This window comes from Natrix helvetica (genome assembly GCF_964273705.1).
Source record: "Natrix helvetica genome assembly, chromosome: 3".
NCBI classification, from domain to species: Eukaryota; Metazoa; Chordata; class Lepidosauria; order Squamata; family Natricidae; genus Natrix; species Natrix helvetica.
Genome location: NC_138549.1, coordinates 65889738 through 65909205, shown reverse-complemented (window position 1 = coordinate 65909205; position 19468 = coordinate 65889738). Strand labels below are relative to the sequence as shown.

Here is a 19468-nt window from a genome sequence, read left to right as displayed (position 1 = left end):
ATCTCTCTCTTCCTTCTCATGTCACGCTGCACACAGGGGTGGGATGCTGGGAATTTGTAGGGGTTCATGAGAAACTCTAGCTAAGATTCTGTGCAGTGTGGACAACCCCAAATCCCACTCCTGGCTGGCCCCGTCCACCCCTCCCCTCCCAGGAGTTCCCATGTCGTCCTTTTTGGACGCAGGTAAGTGCAGGGCTCGCACGGAAGCTCGGGGAGGGAGAAAAATGGGCCACAGGAAGTTCAGGAACATCAGAAACAGGCCCATTTCTGGCCTCCAGACAACCTCTGGAGCCTAGGGAGGCCGTTTTCGCCCTCCCAGAGGCTCGAGGAAAGCCTCTGGAGGCCGGGAAGGGCAACCCCCCACCGCTGTGGTGCAGGAAGTTGACTAGGCCACACCCACCATGGCCACGTCCACCCAGCAACTGGGCAGAGAACCCCTTGCTAAAACTTTTAAAGCCCACCCCTGGCTGCACATTTCTTGAGAACAGGAATCAATCTGTATATCTACACTTATAAAGCTGCCACTTACACAATAACAATATTCCAGAATGAAAGCTTGTAACAGATTTAAAATAAATCATATTGGCCCAAACAAAATAACTGCTTCATTCATCCTAAAATTCCTAATCTGTAAAATTAACTCAAAAGCACAACCTTAGGAAGGATTTGGACTAAGCCAAGGAACCACAAGATAGTTCTTTCTTTTTTTCTTTACCTTGATCTTCTCTAACTGTTGCAATTCGTATTCTGCATCAGGGTCAGAAGCAGCAAGTTTCTTACGTGTTGTAGCTGAAACCATATCTTTGCAGCAACTAGGAATGGATAACATCACCTAACTTATAACTGTGTTTTAAGTCACCATAGAAATACCACGCTAATTAAGGAAGAATCTAATTTGTCTAGATCCAAGGATCAGAATATATTGAACTAAATTAAGACCCTGAAAGTTCTGCACAAGAAAAATGATTTCCATCTTGCATAATGCAAAAAAAAAAAAAAAAGGAATTCAAATAGGATTTCTTTTAGCTATATTGGGTCTCAACTGTTAAGGTAGAAAGGGATGGTGCAATAAATGAGAGCCGGAAAAGTTCACAATGTCTATATATCAGCTGTCGGAAACTGTGACTGTGCATTTGTGATCTCTAAAACTGTCTTTAGAAGCAAAATTTCCCATCAACTTTCAGCACAAGATGAAACAATTTTGTTACAGCTCCAATTCAGTATGCCTAACACATGGGTTAATATTGAAAGTACCACCACTTATTCCATGCAGATTAAAAATCCCAACTAGAGACCCTGAAATTTGATAGTTGAAAATGTAATTTTAAAAAATTACAAAAAGGCTGTTGGCTCCTGACCTATACAAAATACAATGTAGCTGCATTCATCCCCTGGCAAATTTAAGAGGTTGCAACTATTATTACCAAAGATAGCATGAAGTAGTCACTGAAGCACAATTTATGTCTATCACAGGCCTCATATTGCTATTCCTTTATGGATGTTGATGCTATAAAATCTGAGGAGAATTTATAGTACCTGACTAGATAAGAAGAAAACTTGCTCATCTGAGCAGCCAGACCCATTACTTCTTTTTCAAGATTCAAAGTATTCACCATCTTGCGCTGTGCCTGCATTGACATTTCAGTGTCACTCAAAGGGATAGTATCAGGACAGGTGTGTTCTGGCACCATGTGCATCAGCAGGTTGACCATCCATTTGCTCAGAACATTGTGGAAATCAATCAACTGCAAAAGCATAAATTGATGACAATTCAAGTTACACAAACATTCAGTGAGACTGACGCCAAGCTGGCATGTTTATTTACATGTGAGTAATTCCTACTGATTTTCTTCTTATAAATGAACACTGAGGACGGTGGAGGTTAACGATCATATAAACAAGGCAAAATATAGCTAACTCACACATCCTTTTTGGTCTGGCACAACGATATCCTATTAACTTTTAACTCTAATTTGAAACTTTATAAAAGCAACCTCTGCCTGTCATCCCATGTTCCATTTCAGAATTTTACTACTACTGCACAAGCTGTGCTAAGTATTGAAACCATCACAAAGTGTGTTGAAGCAATTTTGGGGAAAGGGCCCTGCTGCTATAAGCTACCCATTGAAGACATGCCCAGTTGCCCACCCAACGTTTTAATGCCAGTCTCCTTGGAGAGCCAATCATCTCATACCACCATGATAGGCAAGAAACATAGGAAGAGAAGGAGCGGAAACAAAATACCTCAGCACCAAAAATATATTCTCTCCCCACCTCCATCAGGGTGGCAGGAGGAGACAAATAGAGGAAATAAGTCTTTTGTCTCCTTGCAATATGGAAAGTACTCTTTGCCATTTCCTCCACATGCAATTTGTGCCCCAGGAAACCAGATTTGCACTCCTGCAAGAAAGAATTTTTAAAAATCCTGTTTCTCCTCTTCCTCTCCCCACTTTGACTCAGACTCATATCAAGAGAAACATTTGGTTTCTCTTGTTATGAGTGTTAGGAGAAGCAGTAGGAAGGGGGAGACAGTGGATGATGGCTCCTTGGGGCTGGTTCTCTGATCCCAGGGCCTCTTCTCTGGCCACTAGCTGGCATCAAGACTTTCCTCCCAAGTCTTTCAGTGCAGAGGGATCCTTTATCCTCTGCCAAACTAGAATAGGAATCTTAAAAGTGGTCAGCAGCACTTCTCAGGCGAGCGTATTTTTGTGCCAGGTCCCACATTGAAAAACAGCACTTCAGTTCTGCAATGCAGAAGAAAAACCCTTGATCTAATTTCTTGTAAAGTTCTTGTCATTCTGGGCATTGTAAAACACAGACAAAAAACGGGGACCTTTGGGTTTAAGGCCATGGATCTCACTTTTCCAGATTGAGGGCTTATTTTATCCTTAACCTACAACAAAATCCACTTTAAATTCTGATGGTATATGGTTTTTTACTTTATTTATATGGAATGGTCCTTCATCTTTTTTTTCACCCTCTCATTTTCCCTTTCACTATATCAAATGTTTTTAGCACCCAGTGGTCCACCACTTTGACATTTTGGTTAGTCTACAATAGTCTGCAATAGTCAATTGTAGATCCATGGGAATAGCAGGAGGAAAAGCGAATAGCCAATACCAGGGAAAATGGATTTTCTGTGACAGTCTGACGTTCAGTGCTTGTACTCTAGCCAGTTGTGACTAGTTATATCATTTGGCCACTGTCAAATTCTTGATATGCTTTACTTCTCAACTCCCTGAACTTATTATTGATAATAAACCTTGTGAACCTGAGTTTTGGATTAGACTTTGGTTGAGTTTTTTTAAATTAATTCTGTCATACTTCTTTTGTATTAGTTGGGACCCTGGATTGTGTTGTACTCTACTATAAGAATCCTGCTGTCTGCCCTACAATTTGTATTTAAAAATAAAAGCAATGAACATTTTGTTCTTTCAGGAAAATTAGTCTATATGAATTCTATATAAAAATATTATATAAAATAAATAGAGTTCTGAATTCTAGTCAAAACACATCAGAGTATGAGAAATATTGATTCATGATTCTCATATCACATGTATAACTATCTACTCTTTCTATCACTGACTCTTCAAAGACTGAGTAATTATTTTCCATTGAGTATTGAAAATAACTCATGATTCTTTAGTAGAATCTTTAGTATTTTTCTCTCAATATAAAGACATAGCAGAACTGTCAGTTTTCAAAAGAGACTGCTTATTGCCTTTTTAACTAAATTAGGTGTGTAATCCTAATACATACTCACAGTCTATATAGTGATTTGTGCCCTTGGGCCCACCAAGAATAGGCAATTTTGAATATTAATATTTAAATATTTTTAACATGCGTACCTCCCGAGAAAGTTGATTATTTTCTCTTTCAGAACTATTAGTGGTTGTCAGGAGCCAATTCTGAATCTTCTTGAATGCATTCTCAGGTATCACCCTGAATGGAAGCAAGTGAGATACCAAATATTAAGACCTCAGGTCAGCTCTCACTTTTTAGTCCAAAGTCCTACCTTTAAAATTCAAAATGGGCTAAACACCTCCCCCACAATTCTGTGCCATCAGAAAATACCACCCATGCTTTAAGATGAAGTTTTCATCTCTAAAGAACAAGTACATGTAAAATCCAATTTTGAGAACAGAAGGATGGAAAAGGAGAGAGCTAGACAATAATCTTTTTCTTGCTATCTATGCCCATTTATCTGAATTACTTCTTTACCATCTGCTGACCTCACAAATAATTGCACTGCTGATATGCCTATTATCATTATTCTTGTCCCAAAGGTGCTTTTTCCAAAACACAACTAGAATTTCTTGGTTTTTTTCCTTTGAAAATATTTTGCTTCTCATTCAAGAAGCTTCTTCGGTTATGACTGAATGGTGGGGAATTGAAGGATTTATATTCTTTGCAGTCATCTGGTTGTTAGCTCTACTAGGGTTGGCCATTAGATCTCTGAGAGTGATTGAGGGCACTTGGATGTTTATCTGTATCCTCAAAGTCACCTAAATGAGTGTAAATGGGTGTGGACTGCTGAAAGGACTGCATTGTAAACAGGAGATAGGAAGTGTTCTATCACTCCCCTTCTGTTAAGAGAGGGCTGTTCAGATTTAATATAGAAGGCCTCTTTAAGCCCTTTTCAAACCAGTGGTCCTCTCTGTCCAGAATGTGAACTTTGCTGTCTTCAAATGAATGAACCTTCTCTTTCAGATGCAAATGGACTGCTGACTCCTGTCCTGATTAATTTGTTCTCCTATGTTGTACCATGTATTTGGGAAGTGGTTGTTTTGTTTTCTCCAATGTACAGGTCTGAACATATCTTGCTGCATTGCACTACATATACCACATTGCTCTGTTTGTGTCTGGATGTTTTGTCCTTGGGGTAAAAAAGTTCCTGTCTTAATATATTCCTGGGTTTTAAATGTGCACACATGTTGTGTTGGTTATAAATCCTCCTGAGCTTTTCAGATATTCCTGCAACATATACTGTAGAATGGCAACATTGCTCTATTCATTGTTGTCTTCTTTGTCTGTCATGAAGGGCCTCCTACAGATCTTTTTGTGCATTTGATGAAGGTCCAGTTAGGATAGCCATAAGTTCTAATGCCTTCCTTGATGTATATTTATTCTTTCACATTCTGCACAGAGAGAGGTCCAAACTGTAACAAGACAGGAAGGAGATTCTCAGCACTCATAGCAATAGTGTAGTCCCTATAGTGTACTCTCACTATAGAACAACAAAAATTATCTATTGAAATTAAAGTATCTATGAATTGATTCATAAACAGATGTCTTGCTTAGGAGCTCTCTGAGAGTGTGTGTGTATGAATGTGTGTTGAGTCTATGAGAATAGGAGCTGGAAAGTAATCTGAGTTTAAGTCATGAAACACATTATATACCAGAGTAACCACCTTGAACTGTACCCAGAAAGAAAGTACTAACTAGAGTTGCTATTTCAGTAACAAGGTGTCACAGCATGAGAAACAGCATTTGCTGCTTATTGCTTATATTTCCATTGCACTTCAGCTGCAATTTCTGGAACATTTTCAAGAATTGCCTGACAAAGAACATATTGCAATAATCAAAGTTTTAAATTTTTCGTGTGTCATAGCGTGTTTCCTCGAAAATAAGATAGGGTCTTATTTTCTTTTGATTCCCAAAATAAGCACTTGGCCTTATTTTTTGGGAGGTCTTATTATTTTTGAGGTGCAGGAGGCGGCAAGCATGGTCATATTATGGCTGCTGCTGTGTTGCAATATTTTGGGGGAAGGCTTATTTTTGGCCGAGGGCTTATTTTAATGCATGTGCTCAAAAACATGATTGGGTTTATTATCCAAGGAAGTCTTATTTTGGGGGAAACAGGGTAGGAAAATACAACATAGTGTATAAAATTCATAGAAACAATATATAAAATGTATTTCAAAATATAAATTGCATGAGGTTATTCATCAAAATAATACATTCAACCAGTTACAAGAATGCTCTAAGAGAAGAAAAACAAACAACTCTGAAAATGATAGTAGCTTACAGGCAAGGTGCAAATGTCCTAAGCTTTCGTTCTTGTAAAGACTCAGAGGTACCAGTAATTTTCAGCAGATCTTCCAATTGGACCAGCCAATCCGAAACAGCTTGGAAAAAATGTACCCAGTCAGCTTCATACAATCCCTTCTTCTGCTTACTGGATAACAACTTGAAAGTCCACTCTTCCAAATTGTTCACTAAAGTTATTACAATTTTGGCAGATCCTGGAGAAAAGAAATCATATCTCTATCTCTATAAAGAAATGGAGCAGGATAGAGGAAATTATATCCCAAAAAAACTGGATTAAATATATTTTGTCTCTCATAACAACCAGATTCATATGCTTTATCATATTTTTAATTTTTTTAGTTTTATAGTTAGTTATGTTCTTTTGGATAGAACAATTCAATGACATAAAAAGGCATGAAACAGCACACTTTTATCAATAATTAGCTTTTCTTAGAGGATATTTTTCAAACAAGAAGTGGATGTGAACTAACAATCCAATCTTTGTTTTCCATAAACATCTGCCAACATCTATTGCCCCAAATATTTTTTATTTATTTATATGGCTTTAGATCTGTTTTACTCAAAAGATTTTACATGTCAGCTATACTGTATATATGTCTTTAGATTTAATTTTAAATAAATTCTCATCTGTGCAACATGTTGATCTCCAAAAAAGTCTTTTAAAAAATACTGACCATTTCTTACCATTTTCCCCATTAACTCTTGTACAATACTGTTCATTGAGACGACTGCAGTCTTTATTGATTTCTTCCAGCATTTTCAACTCAACTGGCCTCTTGCCCTGGAGATCTTTGTGACGGCCATGCAAAGCAACTCCCAGATCAACCCACTGCTTCTGCAGTTTGGTAGCCGTCTTGAGAGGCTCTTGTCTCAACAGAAGCACGTCCCCCCCATACTGGGACAATTCATCATTTAACATCTGAAAGGAAAAGCAATAAATATATTTGTTACCTGAAAGATTTCCCATTAAAAAAACACCACAGCTTTCTCCTTCCCTAAACTGATAATCTTAGGAGCAAGTATTAGCGATCATATGATACATTTTTCACTCTATTGTTGTCCTGTGATTGAACTGCATTTTTAAACTCACAGCTGGAAGAGAAGCTGCTTAGACAAGCTTACTTTTCCCACTTACTATTGCAAATTGTGAGATAAAAAACTGTCTGGTCTTATTCCAATTAGACCAGGGGTGTCAAACTCAATTTCATTGAGGGCCGCATCAGGGTTGTATTTCACCTATGAGTGCTGGGGTGGACCTGGCCAAGGTGGGCCTGGCCAGCTAGATGTCACTCGTGTCAGGGGTGCCTATGGTGGCCTTAGCACTCTGCCAGCAAAAACGGGGTCCTGAATTCTGTTTTTGGCTGCAACAACCTCCTGCAACCCTCTGCCAGCAAAAATGGAGCTCAGGAGGGCCTCACGTGGCCCTCCCAAGCTCCATTTTTGCTAGCAGAGGCACTGGGGCCTTTGCAGTTTCCAGGGCCGAATCCGGCACGCAGGCCTTGAGTTTGATATTTGTTAGACACATGTTTTCCTCTTTTGTTATAGGTAGCACCCAATATTTGCTAGATATCTAATCCTCATTAATACGCAACCTTTCCTTGTTGATACCTAAAATAAAACAACTCCAGGAGTGAAGAGGGGAAAAAAGGTGGAAGGGCTATGAAACCTGACCAATGAAAATACAATAACTTGAGTTGAATCCCAGAGATTGTCCCCACTACTCAGGCTCACTGCAGCTCATTGGGGAAGGCCCCCTGGCGCTGTAAGAAATTAATGGGAATAATTTAAATAAATGGTATTCTGTTTATTGCAGTCCTGCTTAAGGGGAAACCTATAAATAAATACATGAAACAAGAAGACCCTTACCTTTTCCCAAACCTTGAGATCCACAAGGATTTGTTCTAACAAAGTAGCTCCCTTTTCAAAAGTATAAGTTCCTTTTCCCCTGGAAAAGCAAGAATAGAAAGTTGGAAATGTGTAAACAAAAATACAAATCACTCCAATATGTATCTAAACTTTTATGCAGACCATACAGTCTGCATTGTGTTTACCTTACATACTTCCCAGTAGTTAACTGAACCATGGTTTATTTAACTACATAGTCCTCATTTAACCACCACCTCATTTAGTGACCATTCAGTTATAATGATGTAACTTTGCAACCAATCCTTGTTATTTACAACCTTCACAAGTCTATAAAGCAAAGCAAAGCTGAAGTAAGATCATAAGTACAGTAGCAGTTTCATTTAATGGCCACTTCATTTAATGACCTAGTTGCCAGTGGCAATTGAAATTTCTAACTCTATCCTGATTTTCTGGGAAATGCAAATTGGTATCACTCAAAATGCTGGCTAAATTACCCTTGGTAGTTTATAGTTCAAGGTGTCATGCTATCGTAATATTTTAGTTAGTATAAAAACTGGCAAATTTCATCAATATCTTTAACTCAGATTCCTTTGGGTTTTATGTAAACAGTGGCCATGTCTAGAACATAAAGGAAGCATGGCTGCCCTAATCTCTCTTACACCTGCTCCATTTACATGTACCCACATTGCTCAGTTAATAAATAAACATTTGATGAACAGGGAGTATTTTCATATCTGGAGCAGGAGTTCCTAATAGAGATAACTCATAGTTTTAGCACCATTTGGATAGCATATTACAATGTGCTCCACATGGCGTTAATTTCAAAACTGCTTAGAAACTTTAGTTGATGCATATTTACACATCTTGGCTTATGCGGAAATATCTCTTCCAGGCAAAACTAACCTGTCCAGAATGCTCACTCCAGATGAGGATGCTGTATCCAAAATGTAAGAATCCATTAATTCCTGAAAGTAATATTTTTTTAGAGGGAGTGGCTTTGAAATAACTTCTCCCATTTGGCCTGGCACCAATTCTCACATTCTTTGGTAAAGCCATCAGGACAGAATTGTTACATAGGGTTTTGGAAAATTAATATTGCTCAGTGTTGGGTTAATGCCACTGGGCTTTTGCCATTTATTTTCTGTGTTCTTGTCATTTATTTTTATTATTCATACTATTAGCTTGAAGATGGATTTTATTACAATTTAGTTTTAAATACTTTGCTATTGAAAGCTCTGTGAGTCACACAATAAGAAGCATACGTATAAACAATTCAATTCAGCTTATTGCGGTCATATTCCAGTACATATAATAAACAAAATAAAACTTAAGTTAAAGAGTTAAAATACATTTATAAAACAACTGAAATAACATCAGTGAGGTCCGGGATGCAGCCTAAAGTATAATGTAAACCCTGTTAGTTATACTAAGTAGGATAAAATCTAAGATTACAACAAAGTAATAGCAACTAAAATTATAGCATCAACAAAGTAATAATATCTAACATTTAAATGAATGATAGTTAGAAAGAATGTATAACAAAATATTGGCTCATCGGAGTCCGATGGATCTTCCATGCTGCACAAAAACTAGCTACATGTACTGTACAAAAGGTACTTCAACTACAGTATGTTTCAACTATCTGGGCATAGGCCAAATCTAGGTGACCTAGACTAATCAGAGTTAATATGAATCTTGTTCAGATATTTCATAGAAGGAACAACAAAGAAGACCATGTTCTGTAGTTTCCATCTCTATGGAATCACAGAGGCAGAGTCTTTCAATCATAATCGCCATCCAATACTGCAAAGGAGAGAGCATCAGGCAAGAGAGAAAGCTGTGGATGGCTGGATTTTTCTAGCTGTGTATGTGGCAGGCAGCAGAAACAACATATCTGGTATGCATTGGTGACAGGAGGGCTGGATCCTCCTCTAGATTTGTTTTCCACGCTGTATCTTTCAACCATTGCTTCACAGTTTTATTGTGCTAGATTTGAAAGAGTTTGTAAGTTAGATTTAAAAGAGTAGATTCAACAGGCTTGATCTGTGTGGATTGAAAATTGTCCTGAAGAATGCTATGCCTTGAGGTGCTAAGCCTTGAGGATAAAAATTAAACTTTAACCAAAGGTTTATGAAAGCTAGGCACACTCTTGATTCTGTTTTTCTCTTTCCTGTCTTTAGAGTGTGATAGACCGAGTGTATCAAACAGTGAGTTATCTGGAGAGTTGCTCTGATGAATTTGGATTGTACCCTCCCCAGGGAGATGAAACGTGAAGCTGTGGGGTGGAGGTTAGAGTCCCATAAAGAAGCTGGGCTAATAGCTTAGCCTGAAAGAGCTTAAGTGTGGCTAGAACATAATATCCTCTCTTGGACTGAAAAAAAAATTAAAAATGATCTTCGTCCAATCGCTGCAGCGTATTCACAGTGGGCTTTCCTTGAACCAGTAGCATGGATTACTATTCCTAAACACTTGAAGCTTGCTCTATTTTATGGCCATTAATGCTTCCATTAATAAATATGGAACTTCTATGGCCTTTTGGCATAAGCCATAATCTTGGTTTTCGGCAATAATAGACCAAAATTCTCAGAGCTCTTTTAAGGCTTAATGGTATTTTGGAAAGAACTACAGCATTGTCTATACAGAACAGAAGGACAGTGCAGAGCTCTTCTAGTTCGGGGGGGGGGGGTATGAAATTTGGATTGTTTAGACATCTCAACATGTCATTGATATAAAAATTGAAAAGAAGAGGGAGGAAATAAATCTCTGTTTTACCTCCTTTTGAGTTTTAAATGACTTTGAAAGAAACCCTTGCATAGTGCACCTGTCTTTAAGAGTGGGTATGTAGGGCACCAACAGAGAAGCCTACAGTGAACTGATAGGGCTTTCTGCTTCTCCCATAATTTGGCCTTGGATGCAGAATCAAAAGTTGCCTAAAGATTTATGGAGGCAGCATAAAATGATACTACCCTGTTGAATTTTTTTTCAACAAGTGCAATGGACCAACCATTGATGTTTGGTCTACTGCACTTGTCTCTACTTTCTTTAAAACTAATCTGCTCTTCCACCACCAGATTTCCCTGATCCAGCCAATTCTTAAGTTTATTACAGATGTTCTTAGTAGAAGGTTAGCTGATTATGTTGGCAGGCTAATATCTCATTTCACTTTCCCTTCTTAAAGATTGGAATTATAATTGTAAAGCCATAAAGAAAAGAAAGAAAGGAACATTTATTGAACTCACAGAACATGATTTTGGAAGTAATTGAACCAACCCGTCAAACCATTCTGAATACTCCTTGCCCTTTCTCTTGTAATTTCTTCAACTTGCTGTATTTGTACTTCAGTTTCTCTCATAAGCTCCCGGAATTCTTGTGTCCAATGCTGTAGATTAGAAAGATCAGTAGAATCCTAGGTGTGTTGGAAGAAAAGAAGACAAAGAATCTTATGAATAAATCATATTATTAAGGAATAAATATCAAAGCAATCATTAAAAAGCCATTCTTTATTATTTACATCTACATTGTGAACAGATTATTTAGTTATGTATTATTGATTTGATTTGACAGTTAGAACAATTAATCAGTGGAACAGCTTGGCTCCAGAAGTTGTGAATGCCCCAATACTGGAAGTCTTTAAGAAGATGTTGGATAACCATTTGTATGGAACGGTATAGGGTTTCCTGCCTAGGCAGGGAGTTGGACTAGAAGACCTAAAGAAACTTCAAAGTCTTCATAACCTCACAGTTCATCCCACTATGATCCTGGAGTAAATTAGACAGATGTTTCGATTATACCCTGTTTCCCTGAAAATAAGCCCTCCCCAAAAATATTGCAACAGAGCAGCAGCAATGAGGTGACTATGCTTGCCACCTCCTACCCCTCAAAAATAATAAGCCCTCCCTGAAAATAAGGCCAAGTGCTTATTTCGGGGGTCAAAAGAAAATAAGACCCTGTCTTATTTTCAGGAAAACACAATAATAGTTCAAATATGAACAAACAATAGTAAGCATTATCACCAGTCTTCAGTTTCTAACAATTTTGCCATTTTATTATATAATTTATCTAGGCAGTATATGAGCGGTGACATATTCAAGAAAAAGGATGCTTGAGCAAAATAAAATGAGAGTTTTAAGAAGCAATATTAATTGTGCTACCCAGCAACTGGAACACTTTCTAGTCTACAGATACTAGATACTAGACATATGCAAGTTACAAAAGCATATTAGACTTACTGATATTCATTACTCTGATATGCTAGAAGGGATGTATCTCGATTGCCTTACAATGCAGATAATTTGATGTGATTTCATCAAATTTAGTAATTTTTTGGTATCAGACACAAATGTGCAAGTTGCTTTTCTCTTTCTAATGTTTGAATTTTCATCAGTTAATAGTGTACTACTGAAAGGTGCTGACTATACCTACTATTTTATTCTAGTACAATAAGCTATATAGATTGGAGAGCATAAGCACAAACAATATCACCTCTTAAAGTTCGTACCATTGGTTCACTACCTTGATCTCATCAGATGGCATTTTATAGTAAATAAATTGGGATCTTCCTGACTAACAGAGGGCAGAATGGATTTCACTAAAAGTGAAGAGTGAGATCTAAAACAATCTTAAATGTATGGAAAAAATCATTTGTTACTAAAGGAAAACTTTCTTTACAGATAAAAAATATCATATACAAAATTCATCTGGTGCAAAAAAAATTCAAATCATGATAATAGTTTCAAAACTCTATTTTATTTATGTAGTATATTTTGTACCACATATGGAGCTGTTAAAAAAACTCATACTGCATGCAAAAGCCAGTATGAATGTTGATGTAAACCTTATTTATTTATTCAGATTTGTATGCTGATGTAATCAGGAAACTGTGTAGAACAAGAAAGATAACAAACAGAAAGATTTTATTCATGCAGCTTAATTATATCTCGTTCATCATAAGTTACATCATCTCCCCCATCAATGGATAATGCATCCTCAAGTAGCTGTACCTGTGATGCCAATAGCATTATGAAGTGCCTCATCCCTTTGATCCAAGTCTTTTCACTGTCATACATTCTCCGAGCCAGTATCAGCTTGTTCTTTTCAACTACCTGAAAATACATATTATAAGACTATCAAAGAGCTTGGAAGGAGAAAATAAATATAGATGAAGATGATATTATACCCACATTGTCAACAGCATGGTTTTTTTAATCAGTTCAAAAGGGACTTTCCAAGCAAGTATGCAGAAGACAGCAATTTAGTGAAATAGCAGTGGTCCTTTCTCAATTACCATAGATTAACAGAATTAACTAAATTATTTCTGTTCTCTTTTCTATCTGCAGGAATCAAGGCTGCTGTTAGGAATGATGATAGCCAGGAAAAGCACCTTGGGATTCAGTAGCTGTCTGCATTATGTTTGGGTGCAGTGACCATAATGAAATACTTCCTATTAGCGAGACATTATTTTATTCAAATCATATAATTTCAACACATTTTTGGACTTGTACAGTTTTTGTCTAGACCAGGTTTTGCACTTTATCTTTGATATATTTATGTTAGTATTTCAGGCTGAAATACACAAGATTAACACTTTTCTATACAATAAACCAATCATCGAACTAATCATTTAGCTAATTCAAATCATAAAATGTTATCACAGCAGAGCTCATGAAAGATGGAAAGTGAAATGGCAAAAGGACTAGAATGTATCTTTCTTCCAAGCTCTCTCCATGAATGGTATTATGATCTCAGATGTGAAGGCTAACTTGTAAATAATATCATACAATATTTCCCCTCTTTCCTTTTCCTAGTATGACATTTTTATGAGATAATAAACTGCTTCCTTCTTTCTGTTGCAGAAATATTTGCAATGAACCACAGCCACAAGAAACAGTTTGGGACCATAATTTCACGAAAGCCCATCTTCAGAATGCTGCAAGTTCAAGCCCATATGCTCTAATGTGTGTTAATGAAAATCTGTTCAGAATTAAACCTCAGACTTGGAATTAGGGTTCCAGTCAAATCTACTGTTTTCCTCCAACCTTCACTGGTTATTCAGTTGTCATTCATGCCAGACGGAAAGGCAAAGGATCTTAGAATAGAATGGCCGGCTGGAGAGGGTGGTTGCGTGAGCGCCTGTTCTGTCCCCAGCTCACATGCCTCCCAGCCTCACCATGCCTTGGGCCAGTTCTCCCTGCAGGGCCAGGGCACTGCTGTTGCTGATGCCGCTGCGCTCTGAGCATAACTTCTCCGGCTTCCAAACTCCGTAACTCGGCTTCCGAGAATCGGAAGCTGAGTTCCGGAGTTTGGAAGCCTGAGAAGAAGTTATGCTTGAAGCGCAGCGGTGGTGGTACCCTGGCCCTGCAGGGAGAGCTGGGCCAGGGCATGGTGAGGCTAGGAGGCATGTGAGCTGGGGGCAGAAAGAGGAAGCCATTTTGAATCTTTTATACACCAAATAGCGATTCAATCTTTTAAGGTCTAGAATCGCTCTCCACCCCCCTGAAGACTTTGGAACCAAGTAAAAAACCCTGCCCCTTTCTTCCTGTGGAACCAACTCAATTGTTTGGATCTCCACCAGGTGTGCAATTGCCAGACGCATAAGTTCCCTCTTTATTTCACACTTGGAAGATGTGAAAGTTCGGAAGAAGTTTGCGGGGATGGAAAGAAATTCCAACCACAGGCCAAATCTATTCAGACCCAGAGGTCAGAAGTAATACACTCCCACTGGTTGGCAAACAACGCCAACCAGCCGCCAATGGAAGCGAGCCACAGGAGCATCCACCGTCGGGACCTGTAGCATTTGAGAGAAATCAGGCTCCATATTATAGAAACACCTATCGTTCCCACCTGGGGTGGGGAAAGTACCTGGCTTAGCCCACTGCTTTTGGACCACATCCAGAAACAATTTTTTGCACAGGAATCTCTTCCTTCCTTGCAGCAGGCTCCGCAAAGAACCCCTGTTTCCTAAGGGCCTTCTTGGACATTGAGACCTCGACCGTTGGCTCCTTCTCCTTCTGCTTTTCCGCCTCTGTCTCGACAGTAGCTGTACTCTTGGCCTTGAACAGCAAAGAACGAAACAGACCCGGGGGGAACAGGCCCGTAAAAGCAGGAACAGTGGGGTCAAATCTTCGTCATCAGAGAGCTCCAGCTCCTTCTGTTCATCTTCCTCCTGGACAGATATCTCGTTACTCAGCGAAGGGGACACATCAAACTGCATCAAGATGGCCGCCCCAGGGGCCACAGTACTCATGGACAGTCATTTCCATAGGATGATCGGCTGGGCAGTCAGATGGCCCTGAGGCCAAAACAGCACTGCTGCTCCACAAGTCGGCGCCAACAGCGCCCCGGCTTCGCTGACCACAGCCACTGCCATGTGGATGTGCCGACGCTCTCCCGATGCGTCCTCGCACCCACAGCGCCACCGAAACAGTCTGCCTCTGATAACCAGCGGCAATCGCAGAAGCCCACAAGCAGTTTCCTCAGCAGCTAAGTGGCATGGCAACAGATAGGAAGCCGCACGAGCGCCCTGATGGCTGGCACAGCTAACGGCACTCCCCCGACACCTGGAGAGCCTCCAACAGCCAAACACAAGGCAAACCAAATCGAAAGGAACCAAGGTGGGAACAGCTTGGACAGCCAAGTCAGCCACTCATTCCAGAAGTGCCAAATTGAACAAATAGAACAGAAAAAGCAAAAAGAAATCAACTAACAAAACCCTAACTCATGAGTAAGCTAAAAATGCATCTCTTTAGGGGCAAGACTGAATCGGAATTGGGGCCAAGCAGGAAGGAGCTAGAAGCGTGGCTTCAACTATGATTCAGTCTCTTGGGCAAATAAGGATTGAACAGCCCACTTCTGGACCGTCCTGCACCATCAGCTGCAGAATGTGATTCTTTCCATCCTTCTTTGCATGTAACATTAACAAATAATTTTGGATTATTATATGGTCAAAAACTGCACATACTTTGCAGAACATAATAGCTGAGAGCTGAGCTATAAACACTTAAAAGCAGTTACTTTTAAATATATATTAAAATGTAATCTGTCTTTTTTATCCCATATTGTAAAGTGAAAATAATGATTTTCATCAACAATTGTTCTGAGGGTAAATGAAATACACATTTATAACTAATTTTATGCACTCAAAAAGTATCAGAAATGAAAAAAAGAATAAACAAGAAAAACTACTAATTAGATTTCAAGAATTTGTTGGCAAAAATACTAAAAGGAAATTACACTAAGAAGAAATTATACTTTATCAAATGATAGTACACTCTATCTGTTTCAGCAGGTACCTTTAAGGCTATATCATATGTGGCACTGCTCCACAGTTCTTTTTCTAGCGTTAACTGGTGAATCTGAGCCTCCAGTCTTGACCTCTGCAATTCATACAGCTCACGATATTCATCTAAAAGACTAAAGGACATGAGAAAGAGATATAAGACACACTCTACAATTCACCCCATTAATGTACCAACTATTATTTGCAGAATATTCAAAACAATTATTTTTAAATAATAATAATAATAATAATAATAATAATAATAATAATAATAATAACAACAACAACAACAACAATAACAACAATAACATGTATTACGAAAATACATTACGACGTTCTAGGCCCCTGGTTGGGGCCCGACTAGTAATCAATGCCAAATCCGGCAAAACAACTGGCCGCTGTGATACAATTGTAGTATAATAATAATAATAATAATAATAATAATAATAATAATAATAATAATAATAATAATAATAATAATAATAATAATAATAAGAAGAAGAAGAAGAAGAAGAAGAAGAAGAAGAAGAAGAAGAAGAAGAAGAAGAAGAAGAAGAAGAAGAAGAAGAAGTAGTTGTTTTATTGAACTCTTAATGACTCCGTGGGGTCTCAGAACAATCAAAACAAAGAAATTACAATAAAACTAATATGGCAATATGTTAAAAAAAATCATCAGAATGACAGACCAGATTTAAAAACCTGATCAGATCACAAACTAAAAGACACAAACAATGAATATAATTAAAATCATGATCTGATATATTTGCAACCTTTATTTGCTAAATAATGAGTTTTTGTCAGATTTCCACAATTCTGGAATATTGTCTAATCAAGGGAAATCCACGAAAAGATTTGCATTTACTTTCACAAGTTAAAACCAGAAAAAGTCTGAAGATTGAAACAAGAGATCCATTGGCCAAGTGTATCTTTTACCCATGCTGCATTACATACCAAACATTTCTAAACCTTTCCCAAGAACTGATTGGATGTTAGCTGCTGAATTCTTAGTATTAGTAGTGGAAGTGGAGCCTTGACACCAAGAGGGGTCACTGAAGAAGTTTTGAAAACAGTTACTGAACTTCAAAAGTCCACTTTTTATTGCTCTTACACAAATTGCACAGATTTCTGAATGTTTTCTAAATTACATTATCCCATTCTTCACTCAGAAATTCTGTTCCCCTGTCTCAAATTCTACAATGATTAACATTGCCATCAACATAATCAAAGACTCACTTCGCATTCATCTCAGACTCCTTTACTGCTCTCGCTAGCTCCTGATAGGCTTGTTCAGCTTCAAAGGTGGTTCTATGGTCATGTACTCGGATAGTATGTAGTTCCCTGTGGTAAGGACAGATATTCAGAGGCTTTCAACAATCACAGTTTTTATTCACAAAATGAAACAGAAGCAATGATCCGGATCTAGACCTTGTCAGCTGTCCTATAGCTTGCTTGAAATGGAATAACTCATCAGTAATGTGTTTATCCATTACTCTCTGGGCCATCATTTCTCTGTAGAGAGTCCTCATCTGTCTAGGAATTCGTTCTAGCAATCCGACATATCTTTGTCTGTAAGATAGAAACAAGTAAAAGGGGAAAAATACTTACTTTTCTTGAGCATATTTGCATATAATTTAAAAGGTTTTTTTTTACAAAGACTGGGAAATTACAAATAGAGAAGGAACATTTGTACATAAAACTAGACAGAACTAGGTTATTAAAAATCAAGAGAGGTTTAGATGACATTATGACATTCCTCCCCATTGATATCCTAGAAAGGGTATTGTTATAGGCTTTATCCATTTCACACAATGCACCCTATGTTACACACTTTTAAATTAATCCTACACCAGCAATCAAAATACTTACAACACGGTCATATTTAACTGTGAATATGTTTTGAATTATACACCTCCATACCTAAGTTTAGAGAGGACTTCTCCTCGCTCTGCACAATCCACACTGACTTGTCGAATGATTTCATGAAACACAATATTGTAGATATTCTGTTCCACCTTCATCACATCCAGGACATTGTGCATCTTGGGAAAAATATGTGGAAACTATGAAGATTTTTGCAGAACTAGATGTAAAATGGTTATCTACCGTTTAAATGAGTTAGGAGAAAGAAAATAAAAACTTTGAAATATATTTAACATTTTAATATCATTTTTATTCCAGTTGGGTGAGTGTTGAGTTGCTCATAGAAGAGATTCTACTGTTCATGCCACTCTCAACTATTAAATGGAAAATAGAATTTTGTTACAGCTGAACAATCAGAATATCCCAAAGAACTACATCTGATTTTGATCTTTAATTTTAATGAAGCTATTGCATACTATACTTTGAGTAAAACTCAGCTAATTGTTTCTGAATTGCCCATTCCTCTGGGAACAAAGAGAAATTACAGACCAACCAGAGTCAATATTTCTCTTATTTCCATAAGTCAGTGGATAGGATTTAACTATATCCATCAAGAAAAAAAATGTTGCAGAGAGGAGAAAATTGGACCAATAGGAAGTCATGGCCCATAGTTTCATTTTAAAAGGCCTAAAATAGTTGTTCTCCCAAACACAGCGTACGTTAATATGCTATCTTTCCATCTATCAATAATATTCTTTGATTTTTTTTCTGTTAAAACCAGAAACCAGAAGAACAATCTTCATTAACTTAACAAACTCCCAAAATATGATTAATTGCAGAAAAAAATGCAAAGACGTGTTACTTAAATCTTGCTAGTAAGTCACGTTGCTAATTTAAAATAATCAGATATGGACAATACAAATGTATGCATGGCTAGATAAAGTTGAGCATCACTGAACACTTGTCTGGTATTACAAAACAATTGTTGAAGTCAGATTCCTTTGCTTAAGGATTTGTGAAGTATTCTCTAGATAAGGGGTCAGGCATCTTACATATCAAAAACTCTTTACAGTTTTTGGCATTTATTATTTACTTAATACTTTATCCCTTTTTTCTATTAAAATACATGAAATGCAACATCTCATCACCACTATAAACTCATAATTAAACAACATAATGACATGTGGTACAAATGGCAAGATTAAGATTTTGCCTTTAAAAGCTGACCTTCTAACACAACCCATTTAGGTACAGAACACCTGTCTATCATTATTTGCAGATTTCCTTCCAGCCTAAACTTTTATACTGATCACATAAAAAGAAAGAAAAAGATTATACAGGTACATCTTGACTTACAATCACAATAGGGAGAAAAATAGGGACGTATTTTTTGGAGTATATGACGCACCAAGGTTTT

General features: G+C 37.7%; 1 protein-coding gene across 6 annotated transcripts in view; it reads right to left on the bottom strand.

Moving 5' to 3' along the window:
* Positions 1-19468, bottom strand: part of AXDND1 (axonemal dynein light chain domain containing 1) — a 41636-nt gene that overhangs the window by 7925 nt on the left and 14243 nt on the right. For 5 of the 6 annotated variants that reach the window (XM_081947680.1, XM_081947682.1, XM_081947678.1 and 2 more), the window contains exons 9-20: positions 18109-18230; positions 17617-17757; positions 17425-17529; positions 16205-16325; positions 12917-13018; positions 11156-11322; positions 7917-7995; positions 6735-6969; positions 6028-6244; positions 3848-3941; positions 1536-1744; positions 715-811 (exon numbers count right to left, since the gene is read on the bottom strand). In XM_081947680.1, coding sequence (XP_081803806.1) covers positions 715-811; positions 1536-1744; positions 3848-3941; positions 6028-6244; positions 6735-6969; positions 7917-7995; positions 11156-11322; positions 12917-13018; positions 16205-16325; positions 17425-17529; positions 17617-17757; positions 18109-18230 — 1689 coding nt within the window. The remainder of the gene's footprint in view (positions 1-714; positions 812-1535; positions 1745-3847; positions 3942-6027; positions 6245-6734; positions 6970-7916; positions 7996-11155; positions 11323-12916; positions 13019-16204; positions 16326-17424; positions 17530-17616; positions 17758-18108; positions 18231-19468) is intronic. The other variant, XM_081947679.1, reaches the window with a different exon arrangement.